Below are 15,803 nucleotides of genomic sequence, written 5' to 3'. Positions count from 1 at the left end.
AATACACAAAGTGGAGCCTTGATCGCCTATTTTTCTGCATGTGAGGTGTTGCGATGTCACAATTTCACTCTAAACTGGTAGCTGTTATTTTCGCACTGAAAGGCCATTTGAGATAAATTGAAAACGCTTGGATCCGGGAGAAAATGTCCATATCTACTTATTTCAGACACGTACATAAAACAAAATAACAGTTTGGCAAATTCTGAATCAAGCTCCCATTATGTAGAGAACAGCGCCTTCTTTGCGCGTTTACCAAAGAGAGTGACTTTAATTGAAAATAGTTCTAATAATGTCTTCCATTGTAATTGTTTGGAGTTATTGGTGGTTATAATTATAATATAGTTGGATATATGCCACGTACGAAGGCGGTCAATAATATTACAGGTCGTAATTTGCCGGACATTCTAATGAGGAGAGAAAATGAAATAAATAGGTTTGGAAATTCAATCCACGGAATTCTTTTTTAACCGAATACTGTGGCCGTTTTACAAAATAAATACAAGGTGCGTAGAATCGGTTTATTACAGCAAATAATTTAGAAAAAAAAGCCAATTGTATGGCCTCGCTCTCTGGGATGATAATGCATTTACCTCAACGGGAAATGCTACATCTTCCGGCTAATTAAGTGATCAGAAAACATAACTCATTATAAAAAGACAAATATGACAAGTAATTAAAAATCTAACATGCTTGGGTTAATCTAGACTGATTCATCCACGTACCAGAAACAATATTTATGCTTATTTCCACAAGAGAATACTTCGCCCGCCCGTTTCATTATCAAAGCATTAATCAACAACGCAGGCCTTTGTTTGCAGGGCTCTAAATAAGAGGAGCGCTTCTTTAAATTACGCCGCGTTACAGGGTTCACTTCCAAAAGTTACTGATGCCATATAATGCAAGTTCACAAGCAGCCGAAGCACAACCCGGGCAGCGATACGAACATATCGGTATTATTATATTTTAACCGCTAAGACCTACTGAGTGCAGCGGGCTTTGTGGTGGATTTTGAGCATCTGAGAGAATTGAGGGGGGGGGGGGTACACATTAACAACTCAGCTATCCAAAAAGGCAACTTTACAAAAAAAAATTGTATCGCCCCACTGATTTGAACAAATATGTGCAATATACTAAATATGATACCATCGCTCCTATACGATGTACGTGTGCTATTTTAGCCGCGTTTAGTCGGCTTTTGGCTGTAAACTATTAGTGGAAAAAAGCAGCGGCTGGCGAGTCCATCTACCCGCCAATTAAATGGTAACGCTGAGCCTGCCCCGAGTTCGCTCTGTTAAAAGGTTTATATTGAAGTTAAGCTCTGTCCTGCTCGGCACGGGCGGGCTTTGTGTAGGGCCGGCCGGGGTGCGAGGATAATTTGGAAATTCAAGTGTAGCCGGAACCAGGAGCGGGTCCCAAGGTGCGATGATGCACTCTACTTTGTTCCGAAGGTAACAGTTGGCTCAAATTATTTTAACGGCAGCATCACAGGCTACACATGTGGCAGGCTACAAGTCAGAGGTCAAAGAGCCTGCCTTGGCCGAGTCGGCGACATCAGAAGGCCGATACAACGGGACAGCCAGTTGATGACCTAATTGAATTATGCGTTTTTGTTACCAGAGAAAACAGAGCACGTGCGTCTTGTCATTAATTATCTCACAGAAACACACAGCCTTGGCGACTCGGGCCTGCACTGAACATTTAAACTTCCCATTCCCCCGAAACTGACGAAACCGGGCTAGGTTGGAGGTCGCTTTTCACAACAGCGCCGAATTAATTTTCACCAAATCTTACAACTTTTGGAGTACCTTGGAAACCCGTTCATCTCAAATTATCAGTGGAAAATTCGCGGAGAAGCTTTGCCGGTGCAGTACATGACAGTTGTAAACAATTCATTACGAGGCTTTTTGTAAAATGACAAATTACAAATAAAAAACATAACGGATTCGAGCCGCAGGCGGCGTGCCCTGTTTATTCTCGCGTTCTGTGTCACTAAAACCGACAACAATCACATCCATCTAAAAACACAACCAATACACAACTCGTTCAACTCACTAAACCGGCCACCTTTACAACGGAATGACTAGCAAAAATAAGTTTTTAAAAAATCTGGTGGGCCGCCGACGTTAAGGAAATCTTGCTAAATTATGTATGTTTTCTCTCTAGAAGCATGTTTAATAAAGGAATATAATTATTTATCATTGGAAAGGACTCACCTCGTGGCTGTTTTCGCCTGTAAACCCGGTGACAGTGTGCTGAGGGAACATGGGGTGGGGAACTATGTGCAGCTACACTGAACTCTCAACTCTTTACAAAACTAAAAGGAAGTGAAGTTTTTTTCCAAAGCACTGTTTGGGGATAAGAGCCGTCAAAGAAGCGAGTTATAAAGCTCGGCATGAAGCAGACTCTCTATGCATCTCTGAACTTGATCAGATTGTATGTTTCCTGCAGCGCGGCGGCGGCTGTTTTGTGGAGACGGCTCAATAGCCAGCCTTTGCCTGGAAGGATCCCAGGGTGTAGCAAGCCCACATCTTTCGCAGCCCCTCTTCCAAACACAGACCTTATTTTTTTTTGTATGTAGAATCGACACGGTAGAAATTGCGCCGTAAATATTGTTACTGAAATGGAGTTTCCGCAAAGGGGTTTTTGATTAACTTACAAGGGAGATTGAACAAAACCAATAATCACATCAGAAAGGCAGATTTTTTCTTGTGATAATGGGCCAGGTGAAAAAGTGTTGTGTTGCACTGTCAATAAAATATGTGTAGCGAGTGTTATAAATAATAGTTAACTTCTAAAGGCTCGTGTGAACAGAAACCTCCCGTGGTATCGGTGTGAACAAAACGCCGGCTCATCGGCTTTAGAGATTTCACGTATATTGTCGCCAAGATTCCCAAAACATTATTTGAAATAGAAAGGGGGTTCTTCTTTTAATGTTTCACTCGGGGGGGAGGGGGTGAAACTGACACATGGGAGTGGGGGTGGGGGGGGGGGTGGAGGGGGGGGGGATAACCCAGATTCAATAACTGCGATCGTCACTGAAACATCGGATATCTCATCGACTGCTCTCCGCGCTAACTGTGGTGTGGGTTTGATTGACGCAAGGGCTGTGCATTTGCCGACCTTTCCCAGCGTACAGATGGTCGGGGGGCACAAAGAGCCGATCGGCAGTGCCACCAGTTGCGCGCAATTAAGTCCAAATATACAGCACATTTTAACCGCTGTTTCTGAAATTAAATGGAAGAGTAAGATGCAAATCAGGCTGAACTAGGCACAATTAATCAAGGGCGAGAGCACGGAGGTGCCATACCTGTAAATAACCCTCCAGAATCAGCCAATCCGCGTCAAGAAGCTGTGCGCCTCTTGCATTTTTAATAGTAATTTGTGCCAGTCAACCGGGCCTCTTCCAATCCACACGCGGCGTGAGGCTGATATGACGGCGAGGCTCTCTGCCTGCGATTGGCTTGTGCTGGGTTGCCTCTTGAGTTGGGTAGTGTGCTAGCGATTGAGTGATTGACGATCAGTGTGGGAACACCAGCCTATTGAACGGGAGGTGTCTGACTGTGAGCAACAATCACTCCTGCAGTTTGGGGTTTTTTTTCAACAGTTCGAGGCCATCAAAAGGCGTTTCTAATGCAAAAGGACTGAGCCGAGACATTCTGCGAAGTTGCGGGTCCGCCGCCACCCCCCTCCCTCGCCACCTGCCTGCACACCTCCCGGGAGCCGGCGCGTATTGGGGAGATGGCGATGCTGCTCGACGGTGGTGCCCAGTTCCCCACCCTGGGGATGGGCGCTTTCGGCAGCCCGCGGCATCATGACATGTCGAGCCGGGAGCCGACTCTGGGACTCGGCGCCTTCTGCGACTCCCCGCACCCCGGGGCGTTCAAACTCAACCCGGGGGCTCACGATATCTCGGCCGGACAGACTTCGGCTTTCACTCCTCAGGCATCGGGCTACGCCGCCGCCTTGACTCCTCACGCCGGCCAGGTTTGTTCGTACGGCGGGACGCCGTTCAACTCCAGCCGGGAGTTCCTGTTCCGCAACCGGAGCGGCGCCATCGGGGAGTCCGCTCCCGTCGGCTCCCAGCACGGCCTTTTTGCATCGGCGTCCGCAGCGATGCACGGATCCCCGGGCATGGTCGACCCCCCGGGACACCTACTATTCCCTGGACTACACGAGCATCCCTCCAGCCACTCGTCGCCCGCTGGACACGTCGTCAACGGCCCGATGCGGCTCGGCTTGCAGGGCGACCTGTTCGGGAGAGCGGACCCTTACCGAGGCGTGGGCAGCCCGCGGAACGAGCCCTACTCGGCCGCTCCGCACCACAACTACAGCCCGATGAACATGACGGTGGGAATGAACGTGGCGGGGCACCAGGGGCCCGGGGCTTTCTTCCGTTACATGCGGCAGCCCATCAAGCAGGAACTGCCCTGCAAGTGGGTGGAAGATGTTCAGGCCAGTCGCGGCAAGAGCGCTTGCGAGCGGACTTTCGGCAGCATGCACGAACTGGTGGCCCACCTCGCCGTGGAACATGTCGGTGGCCCCGAGCACTCTCACCACATCTGCCACTGGGAGCACTGCCCCAGAGCGGGCAAGTCCTTTAAGGCCAAATACAAACTCGTCAACCACATCCGTGTGCACACGGGCGAGAAACCCTTCCCCTGCCCCTTCCCCGGCTGTGGGAAAGTGTTCGCCAGGTCGGAAAACCTGAAGATCCATAAACGGACACATACAGGTAAGGGGGTGGGGGGGGGGGGAGACGGACAAGCGGCAAGCGGCCCGTTTGTAGTGTCCGACATCCCCCAGTGCAGCAATCGGCTCTGTCCTCCTTCAATGCTTCGCCTAGAAACACTTATATTTTACTCTCAATTTCCCCAGTTAGTTGGCTTCTTGTCTTTACGGAACTTTGTTCGAAAAACATTCATTCTCACTGTGGAAAAAAAATAGGGGAGAGTCTTTCTCACTGACTGCCGGCGCCGCTAGGTTTTCCGAAGATAATTCTAAAGATGCGCGCGTTTGTCTTTTATTACCGTTGCTGCAATAAAAGAGGCCACTTTTACTCCATTTATCGAAGATTAGAGAGAACCGTTCTTTCTTCTCCCGGCTTCTGCCGCGCTCCGTAGGCTCCGCGCCGCTTGAAACAAGTACTGAGCAAACAGTACAGGAGGTTATTTCGTTTTGTTTTTTGAGCGAAAGAAAAAGATTAAATTGCGAGGAACTACAATTTACCGAGAGATTGCACGCTATTTTCCAGGTCCTTTCCGCCTAAATTTGGGACAAACACGAAGGTTTCAAATTTCAGTTTGTCTCGTAAACAAACAACTCAAAGCTTTGTTAAAACTTAGCCTAAATGAGATTTGAGCGCAAGATTATATTAAATTATTGATTTAAGTGAAATCATTAATTGCAGAAGAAAGGGGGTTATTAAACTGGAGATGTTCTTTTCGTTGTTTAGGCTTTGCTGGATTTCGTTGCTTGATGTTTTTGGTAAACTTTACAATCTAGGTCTAGAGTCAACGGACTGGAACAAAAACTTCACCAGTCCACAATGTGGGCAGATGCAGTCTCTACACAAGTCGACAGAAATCGCACGGAATTCCTAACTGATACTTTTGTTATTGATTCCACGCAGGTGAAAAGCCATTTAAGTGCGAGTACGAGGGCTGTGACCGGCGATTCGCCAACAGTAGCGACCGCAAGAAGCACATGCATGTGCACACTTCGGACAAGCCGTACATCTGCAGGATGTGTGACAAGTCGTATACTCACCCCAGCTCCCTCCGCAAGCACATGAAGGTAACGGGCCGCTCACTCACCGCCTGGACGTGGATTCGTCCCAGTCACCCGAACCTCTGCGTTACAATGTACACACAAGGAACTGCACATAGACCGAAAAAGATGGAGTAACTCAACGGGTCGGGCAGCATTTCTGGAGAAAAGATGCTGGCTTACAAAAAAAAAATCACAATATGCAGGAGTAACAGATACTGCCTGGTCCGCTGAGTTATTCTAGCCCCGTTTTTGTTTGGAAACCAGCATATTTTCTCCAGAAATGCTGCCAAACCCGCTGAGTTACTCCAGCACTGTGTCTTTTTCCCCTCTATACTACAATGCAGCCTCAGGCAGCTCCCCGCAGTGTTTCTTTAAAAAAAAAATGCATATCGGTTCAGAGACCAACTTCTGCCGGAGGGACTGGGGGAACACGCGAGCCAGGAATTGTTTGGAAAATCCACTCAGCCGCCTTTCTGTTTTGTCGTTGCAGGTCCACGAATCGCAGGGTTCGGACTCGTCGCCTGCGCCGAGCTCCGGGTACGAGTCGTCCACTCCCCCGGCCCTGGTCTCATCCAACAGCGAAGACCCCAGGAAGAGCGGGGCATCGGTCGCCCAGCACAACCCCAGCCACAACCCGCCGCTACCCCCCAATTTTAACGAGTGGTACGTGTGAGGGCCGGGGGCTGGGGAGAAGTGTGCCGGCGCCTCGCCATCTCGGACCTGTTGCACCTTTGCCCGGCAGAAAGCTGCCGGTGGCAAGCGGCTGCGGTTGGCTCCGTTTTCAAGGCGAAATGTTGTGCCGATCGCCACCGAGAGCACATTCAGGATTTCAACCGATTGCACCGGCGCTTCAGAGGTGATGTTTTTTTGTTTGGTTGTCTTGCCGGATATTTTTTGGTGGGGTGGGACGTCATGGCGTCTGCGAGGTGAAATCCAGACAGTCTTAAAAGAAAGTGCCAAAGTCCTGTTATGTCTTGAAGTTAAAACAATCCTTGTGAATGTATTTCCTGTCTGACTGGGTCAAAGTTGTAGTTGTGTCATGCTTATCGCGGGTCGCGCCGCCGTGTTACCCGCGCACATTGTGACAATTGAACGTTGCCTTTTTTTGTAACAACTACTTTCTGTAAATATACATATTCATGATGTCATATTTATCACTTTGTAATTTAATTGTCGATATTTACGTGACATGCTGAAACGATATTTATGAAGAATTGTTTTCTAACAAAACCTATGTACAGTTTTTTTTGGAAAAGGAATTATAACAAAGTTAACATTAAACAATTTTCATTTACAAACGGAGGCTATTGTCTGTCCAATATTCAGCTACTCAGAGTCATTAAATCGAATCGAGTGATGTTGCCGGGATTTAACGCCGACGTCCTTGAGAAATTGGATTTTATCCGTTCAGGAAATTATTTCGGAATTAACATAAAATCGCAGAACGTAAATCAGGGCTTTTAAAGCAAATGTGAAATGGCCAGTGATATCAATTAGATGGCTTTGGAATTAATTATGTTGGCGAGTGTGTGTGAATGAGGCTGATAGTGTAGGGGGAAGGGGCTCAGACGGAGATAATGTTATGTTTCTTCCTGAAAATCACACTTCGTAATATTAATTCAATATTTAATTGGCCTTATAATAGTGCCCAACAATTCTCGGCGGCTGCGTAAATCAGAGATCACCAATAAATCCCCGGTGACCTCTGTTTATTTGTAAGATTTCAACTTGACGTTTTTCCCTCTGAAGAGGGATGTATATCTAGGGCAAACATTTGTAAGGCGGGAGACCTGCCCGCCGCAGATTGTCACGTTTCCAGACGGATCACATTTGCCTGAAACTTCAATTGGTAAATGTAACTCCGACGCCTGTAAATGGAATAGTTTGCGGCCGGCAGACACTACACGTGTTTAGTGTTAAAACGTCAATCTTCAGACAGGCGAGGGCACAGATAATTTACGTTTCAAAAGAATTTAGTTGTATATGCAGAAGTGTTGGGATTTATAGCGTTTAACATCTACCCGTGCACGCTGCCGCTGAAGCGGAAGAGTGCAGGCCTAACTAATCCCTTTCACTGGAGACCAGCGATCGCAAATTCCACCGGGCGCCCTTCCTCCAACCTTCCCAATCGATAGTTATTATCACAATAATAACGCGTACTTAGATAATATATTTAAAGTTAGGCAAGGCGTGCGAGTGAATCATATAACGGCAGCTGTAGGCTTTGGAGTATCTGAAGCAGGACATGGCTCTGTCGTCTATTAATTAAGATCGAGTACAAGATCACGTGGGACAGGTCTAACTGGCAGGAGAGATTAACTTTAATATCGTGTTGACCTTGGGTGATTCCCGTGTTTTTAATATGAATTGTTAAATCCCTACCTCGCGGTCTGCAAACGTCTGCAGGGATTTTCTAAACTAAACCCATTGACTACAATATAAATAGCTCGTTCATTTCACTGACAGTCGGTTAATTTGGGAAGTCAAGTGCTTGCTATGTACCAACTGAATGAGTATGCTTCAACCAAAAGCTGACAATCACTAAATTCACATTCTAGCGTTAGAATATCTTGAGTTGTTTCGGCGTTTGTAGTTCTGACAGCGTATTCTTGCAGCCAATTTCTGCTCCATGTTTCAACGCTGCTGTAATCGACATGTTTATTGTCTCGCTTTAGACATTTCTGCTTCCCTCGCTTCAATATGATGCTGAATGATTGAATTGTGCAGGCTTTTGCCAAAATTTTAAAAAAACGTTTTATTGTCCTTGGATTTTTCGATCCAGATATGGAGATAACGTGAATACATTTGCCAGTTTTTGTCACAGAGAGAGCTGTCCCGTGGACTAACGTTGGGAAGAGTTCCATTAAAAAATCTGAACGTATTATTTTGATTATTTTTAATCCAAAATTATGTATTTAATGTTGTTTTAAAATCGTTATTAATTAAGATAATGGAGCGTCTGTAAATTAAAAATAAGAAGCAAACGTACATTTAAACGGAAACAGTAGTTTCGGACGAATAAGAATTTAAAACATATTTAAGTTTAAAAGCCTGAGACTAGGCATGGGCAGTTTTCTCTGGTATTGTAACTAATCTAGGCTAGTCTGTGGGTACACAAGATGCGCACGAGTGAAAATGAATGTTAATGTAACTGCCTGCCCGTGAGGATATGTGTGTGTGTCTGTTACAGAGAGCTGGTACATCTGTAAATGAGCAGATACGAATGCTGGTGAGCAAATTATTTCCGAATTCGTGTCTGCATTAACATACTTACATTATATCGGCGTGACTCCGTGTAGATGGAAATAGTTGTGAAAATACGTCTGTTTTCTATGTGCGCTGTGTGAATGTGCCAGCGTGTGTGTTTATGTGCAGGGAGTCGGTGGAATGTGAATATTTGAACCCCGAGTGTGAATATTTGTGGAGTGGAGCAGGGTCTGTCGAAGGGTCTCGACTCAAAACGTCGCCTATTCCTTCTCTCCAGAGATGCTGACTGTCCCGCTGGGTTACTCCAGCATTTTGGGTCTAATGAATATTTGAGTGCAGGAATGAATGAATATTTGAATATGTGTGTCGTCAAGTGTGTCTGTGAATGTCGGTGAGCGTGTGTGTGCATGTGTGTGTGTTTGATTGTGTCCGCGTGTTAGGGTGTCTCTACGCCTGTGTGAGTGTGGATGTATCTGTGTGTTCGTGTGTGTATCTGTGTGCGTGTGTCTGGGCGTGTGTGTGCTGGTTTGGTTCCGTGTATGTCTGTGTGTGTGTGTTTACGGTTGTCTGTGTGGGTGTGTGTGTGCGTGCTGGTCTGGTTCAGTGTGTGTTGTGTGTGTGACTGTGAGAGTGAGTGTTGAGTGTGTGGGGTCAGTACATACAATACTGGAGCCTACAGTCTCTGAACTTGACAATGAGCAGCCTCCATGAGCCGCACTGTCCGTAATCGCTGCGCTTACACCCGCACTGCTGCCGCCGCCGACCTTGCAGTGAGGAGCGACGTGAGCCGTGGGCCTGTGGCGCAGTGACCCGCTTCCCCTCAGCACACCACGTCATCCTTAAAATATCAGCCAAGTAATAAGTTTAAAAAATAAAGCGATTTTGTGTCAGACTGTTTTCACAAATTAAATCAATTAAAAGTTGCAAAAGTGGTTAATCCACGCGACCTCAGAGAGCAAAGATAAAACAATGAGGCACTGATCTTAGTTTTGGATTGTAAACAGTGTGAAGGATCCCGACCCCAACCTTCGCCTCATTGAACTCCTCCAGCACTTTGTGTTTTGCTGAAGATTGCAGCATCTGCAGTTCATTGCGTCTCCATTATTAATTGTCAAATTGCGTAAACATTTCGGCTCAAGGCTGGAAGCTGCCATTAGATGGGGAATGCTGAAGTTACCAGCCGAGTGACAGACCGGATCTCGGGGTCTGGGCCTGAACCAGTCGGGACCGCGGGGACGAGCAGCGCCCGGGCACCAGAGCAGCCTCGTGCAAAGTTTTGTAACGAGGTATGTTTAGAAATACCGGGAATATAGAGAAAAACACTGTGGCCAATTCATATTTCGACACAGTTACATTTCTTTTCTGCACAGCTCAATGTTGAAAATCTCATCGTCAACTAAAGCGTTTAAGCTGTTTTTGAATGACCTTAGGACTTTAATAGGTAATAGTTTACAGTAACCACCTCTGCCTCTTAACCTTTGTCTGTCAGACAAGGTTGGGCAGCTCACAAAGCAGGGCCATTCAACATCTGTCAAGTTTATATTTGACAGTAAATCTTTCCAGGATAGTCCCAATATTTCTGGAACAGTTTATACGCATCGCGGTGCAATTGAAGCGGTTAAAAATATCAATGCGTTTTCAAACATTTATGCCGAAGTACTTTTCACCACTTTTGTGAAGTTTCACTTGTTGCGGTCCCTCCGTTCAAAAAGTGTATATGTGTCTGGCCTGACAAACGTTCGTATTCTTCAACCAAGCCACTGTTGAATTGACAATGGACCAGTGACCGTGAACAGTATATATTGTGATATTATGCAACTTTTATTTCCAAATACATAGCTGTGTTTATATATGGTTTAATAACTGAACTAATTTTAACAACTTATTTTTCATGAGTTACCTTGCACTATTACAAACTGAAGCAGCAGAACAAGGTTTTGCCTCCGAGGAGACAGGCGAGTTGTCGGCTTGCCCGCCGCTACATGTGTACTGCACAGACTGTACACATTCTGTGTCTGTGCAGTCGCGGTGGACACAGGTCACTGAGTTTACACACAGCGCGAGTTGTATAGCTCACCCTTTGTGTATTTCACTGCTTTCAAATAATTACCATCACCGCATCCCGTCTCACTCCGCGCTCCCCCCTGAAATCTGAAGAAGGAATCCGACCTGAGATAGATGTTGCTTGGACCTCTGAGGTCTTGCAGCAAAGTTTTACTCAAAATTGCAACATCTGCAGCTCCCTGTGTCTCCCTCTGTGACGAGTATTTTATTGTAGGATGTCCTGAAATCGGAACAATTAAATTCTTACTTGCAGCAGCACCATATATATCTATAGGGTTTGCCGAGTACCATGTTTACATATCTGTAGTGCTGCTGCAAGTAAGAATTTCATTGTTCCGATTTCTGGACATGTGACAATAAAATACTATATACATATATCTATATATATATAAACAAACAATTATAGTGCAAGGTCAAAAATAATACCCCCGAGTCTTTATAGTTCTGAGCCTATTTGGCTCAGAGCCCGAAGATTGTGGAGGAAAAGCTGCCCCTGAACCTGGACGTCACGATTTTCAGATCCTATGCCTTCTTCGTCGTGGCAGGAGTGAAATGAGAGCATGGTTGCGGTGGTGTACGTCTTCGATGATGCTGGCTGCCGTTTTGAAGCAGCGACTCCTGTAGATTCCTTTCGATGGTGGGGAGGTCAGTTCCCATGATGGATTGGGTAGTGTTCCCTACGTTTTGTAATCTTCTTCATTCTTGTGCATTCGAGTTGCTGAACCAGGCCATTGAGATATGTTAGGTCATGATACAACCAGTCAAATTGTTCTCGTCTGTACACCTGTAGAAATTCAAGAGAACATCCGTTGACATACTGAATCTCCTCAGTCTTCTAAGAAAGTAGAGACATTGATGGGCTTTCTTTATGATTGCATCAATGTGCTGGGTCCAGGACAGATCTTCAGAGATATGCACAACCAGGAATTTTAAGGTTTTGACTATCTCCACCATGAAGACAGGTTTGTAAAGATAGGTTTGTACATCTCACTGCTTCACACACCAGACTGGATTGTACACCAACCTTCCATGTAGATGTGTCTATTTTGTACATGGAACTACCTGCACACATATTCACCACACAAGGCATGGTTCTGTGTTTGTTCACATTGCTGTCATTGTACATTTAACAACATTAAGAGATATCACTGCTTGCTGCTACTATTGTCTATGCTGCACTACTAATGTCTATCTATTTGCCAGTTTGTTTTTAAAATATATACTGAACTTTCTTGTTGTTTATTATGGGTTTTATTGAGTAATATGTTTATATATGTGTTGTGCTGCTGCAAGTATAAATGTCATTGTTTCATTTCGGGACATATGACAATAAAATACTCTTGACTCTTGACTTGCTCGTACATACTGGCACCATGGTAGTACATTTCTCTGTGCACCTCCATTTTCTGAGTGAGTTGTAAAGGTGATTACACGTCAGCACATGCCATAGATCAGTCCCGGGATTCTCAAGGGCAGGTCACGCTGGATTACATGCTCCAATCGACTGTAAACAAGGCTATCTTCTCTCCTTCCCCAGTGTTGATTATATACTATACAAAGAAATGTCTTACAGCTGAAATCATGGACTCCAGACCCCAGAAAGTCTTGTGGCAACAGCTCAAGTGTGGTCCAAGAAACATGTCCCCTCTCAGCTGGTGAGTTATTGTTCTTCACGCTGAAGAGTGCCTGGGGGAGGCACTGATAGTAGCTGCCAGGCAGGCACTGGGTGAGAGAACAATTCTGAGAGTACGTTGGACCTCACTGATCCACCCATGACAGGTGCAGTTGCCCAGGACAGCAGTGCTACTGTCAGCCAGTATTGTTGGGAATAAAGTTGTGTGTTTACACAATGGGAACGTTTTCATTGCTTATTACCATATCAATGAGCATTGTTCCATATCAACCTAAGCTAAATAAATGAACTAAATAAACTCACCAGGACAAAGCTGAGTTACTTGAGCATTTTGGTATAAAGCAGCAAAGGCAGTTTCTTCCGAAACAGGATAAAGCTGGCCATCCATTATGGGCCATTGACAACAGAATTATATTTTACCACAGGTTGTCACTTTGTGGCTTAACATATCGCTCAGTTTACCATTACCAAGCCCAGAGGTGGACTTTGGTTTTATAAGGACGAGCTCAGAGCAGATATACCTTAGCATGAGGTGCCCATCCATAGAACAGACAATGTGCAATGGATACCTCTGAACGGTCACACTGCCACGGGGTCCATTACACAGCTAGGGTAAGTTCATATCATGAAGGCAATCCACAAATAATCTGATCCTTAACTATGCCACTGTATAGTCTAGACTGCTGAGTGATTGATTCATCTCACTGTTCCCACAAGTTCGCCACCCCCACAAAGCCAGTACTTGGCCACTTCCATCCACTCCATGTGACATCAATAAATAGCAGAGGACATAAATATAGAAAGGGATATGGGACCAAATCAGGTCCCAGCTGCAATCTTGCACGATCATCAGGCATGTCAGGAGTGGGATCGCGCTCTGCATGTCTCGATGTGTGCCATCAAACAAGACCATCCACAAAGCTGCCATCCGACTGGTACCCATTCATTTCCTCTGTAATGTTTGGGCTAAAACAAACTTTTCAGCAAAAGTTGAACTGTCATTTAACAGTCCATATGTTGACTGCCAGATCAAGGACAGAGTTCCCCTGGTCATCACTTTCACCCCACCAGCCTCCACATCCAACACATCACACTCCGATATTTCCATCACGTCCAACGTAGTCCTACTTCTAGTCACATGTTCCATCTGCACCCCATTCTGTCTTTCACAGAGACTGCTCCTTATGTAATTCCTTGATTCACTCGTCCCTTCCCACCCAAACCACCCCCTCCCCAGGTACTTTCCCCAGCAACTAGCAGATGTAAAACCTGTCACCATACCTCCTCCCTTGCCTCATCCAGTGATCCAACAGTCTTTGCAGGTGAGACAGATGTTCACATGCATCCCTCTAACCTCATCTACTCCCATCTGGTGTTTCCGATGTGGCCTCCTATACATCACCGAGACCAAGGATAGAATCAGTGACCATTCCACCGAACATGGGCTCGGTCCGCCAAGACCTGCTGGATCTCCCAGTTGCTAGCCAATTTAACTCGGCTTCCCATTCCCACACTGATCTTTCTGTCCTGGGCATCCAATTGCCAGAGTGAGGCCATACACAAGCTGGAGGAACAGTACCTTACATTTCGCTTGGGTAGCTTACAATCTCATGGTATGAACGCTGAATTCTTCAATTTTAGTTAACTTCTAATCAACCCCCATCTCTTTTGTCCCCCATACCCACCACCTCCCTTACTTCCTTTCCCCCCTTCCCTCTCCTGGGCCCCACCTGAATTCCCACCTATTTCTCCCCTCCACCACTCCCCTCCCCTGCGACTTTCTTCCTCTTGGCTTCACAATCGCAACTCTTCAAAACTGTCTCAAACCTACTGTTCTTATTTGTTCCGACCATCTGCCTGTCAAAAATTCACCCTCGCCTGCATTGACCAAAGACCTGCCATGCTTTGTCCGTTCTCTCCCCTTTTCAAACTTTCTCCTCCCCCCCCCAACAATCAGTCTGAAGAAGGGTGTCGACTCCAAGTGTTAACTATCCATGTTCTCCAGAAATTGTCTTACCTACTGAGTTACTCCAGCAATTTGTGTCCTTTAGTGTATTTACCAGCAGTTCTTTGCTTCTACATCTTTAATCAACTTAGTTTCGTGGTAATCTTGAAGTGTTCATTCTCCATCATTGATCTGAATCCTCGAAACATTGTAGCATAACAACCTCAAACATGCATTGCCTTCACAGAGCCATACAGCACGGAATCAGGCCCTTCAGCCCAACTAGTCCATGCCAAACAAGATGCCCCAGCTAAGCTAATTCCATTTGCCTGCGTTTTGCCCATACCCTATTAAACCTTCAAGTCTAAGTGTGGTTTAGATGTTGTTATATACTGGACCAATCACTGACCCTGGAGGAGCTGACTGGCTCCATCCGTTCCTTTGATTCGAGTAAAACTCCCGGAAGCGATGGCTTACCGGCCGAGTTGTATTCGGCTCTGTGGGACTGGACCTGCTGGAAGTGTACAATGACATGCTTCTAACCGGCAGCATGACAGACTCTATGAGGAAGGGCAGCATCACCCTAATCTATAAGCAGAAGGGAGAGATGAATGATATAAGCAATGTATCATTGGACATTGTTGAATGTCGATTACAAGATCCTGTCTAAGGCCATCACTAACGGGGCCAAGTCTGTTCTTGGACAGGTGATTCACCTGAACCAAACCTGTGCTGTACCTGGCAGGAAAATCTGAGACAGCCTGGGGCTGCTGAGAGATACCATTGCCTACGTACAGGACAGACGGGTGGATGCCTGACTGGTCAGCTTGGACCAGGAGAAGGCCTTCGACAGGATATCGCACATCTACATGAGGGACATGCTCTCCACAATGGGCCTTTGGGAGGGAATCAGGAATTGGAACCAACTGCTCTACATCGTTATCTGTAGTGCAGTCCAAATCAATTGGTGGGAATCAGACAGCTTCCCCATCAGGTCTGGAGTCAGGCAGGGTTGCCCTCTCTCCCCGTCCTGTTTGTCTGTTGTATTAAACCAAGTCCATCAGGAAGGACGTGAGCATAAGAGGAGTGACATTGCCAGGCAGTGGGGGCACTCAGGTCAAATCCTCCCTGTACATGGACGATGTCGCCGTCTTCTGCTCGGATCCAGGGTCGGTCCGCAGATTA

The 15,803-nt window shown here is 46.1% G+C and overlaps 1 protein-coding gene across 1 annotated transcript; it reads left to right on the top strand.

The window, feature by feature from the left end:
* Positions 1 to 3,396: 3,396 nt before the first annotated feature.
* Positions 3,397 to 7,161, top strand: zic3 (zic family member 3 heterotaxy 1 (odd-paired homolog, Drosophila)). The gene is made up of 3 exons (XM_078412235.1): positions 3,397 to 4,732; positions 5,630 to 5,793; positions 6,260 to 7,161. The coding sequence occupies exons 1-3, from the start codon at positions 3,739 to 3,741 to the stop codon at positions 6,440 to 6,442; spliced, it is 1,341 nt and encodes a 446-aa protein (XP_078268361.1). The 5' UTR covers positions 3,397 to 3,738; the 3' UTR covers positions 6,443 to 7,161.
* Positions 7,162 to 15,803: the final 8,642 nt, after the last annotated feature.

Source organism: Rhinoraja longicauda, chromosome 15 (genome assembly GCF_053455715.1).
Source record: "Rhinoraja longicauda isolate Sanriku21f chromosome 15, sRhiLon1.1, whole genome shotgun sequence".
NCBI classification, from domain to species: Eukaryota; Metazoa; Chordata; class Chondrichthyes; order Rajiformes; family Arhynchobatidae; genus Rhinoraja; species Rhinoraja longicauda.
The sequence above is the reverse complement of the archived record's forward strand: the minus strand, read 5'-3'. Positions and strand labels throughout refer to the sequence as shown.

What these genes read in the sequence shown, in the direction of transcription:
- zic3 (XM_078412235.1), top strand. Translation starts at nt 3,739, where the DNA reads ATGGCGATGCTGCTCGACGGTGGTGCCCAGTTCCCCACCCTGGGGATG. An exon ending in CCATAAACGGACACATACAG is followed by an intron (nt 4,733 to 5,629) that starts GTAAGGGGGTGG and finishes GATTCCACGCAG; the next exon opens with GTGAAAAGCCATTTAAGTGC. An exon ending in CCCTCCGCAAGCACATGAAG is followed by an intron (nt 5,794 to 6,259) that starts GTAACGGGCCGC and finishes TTGTCGTTGCAG; the next exon opens with GTCCACGAATCGCAGGGTTC.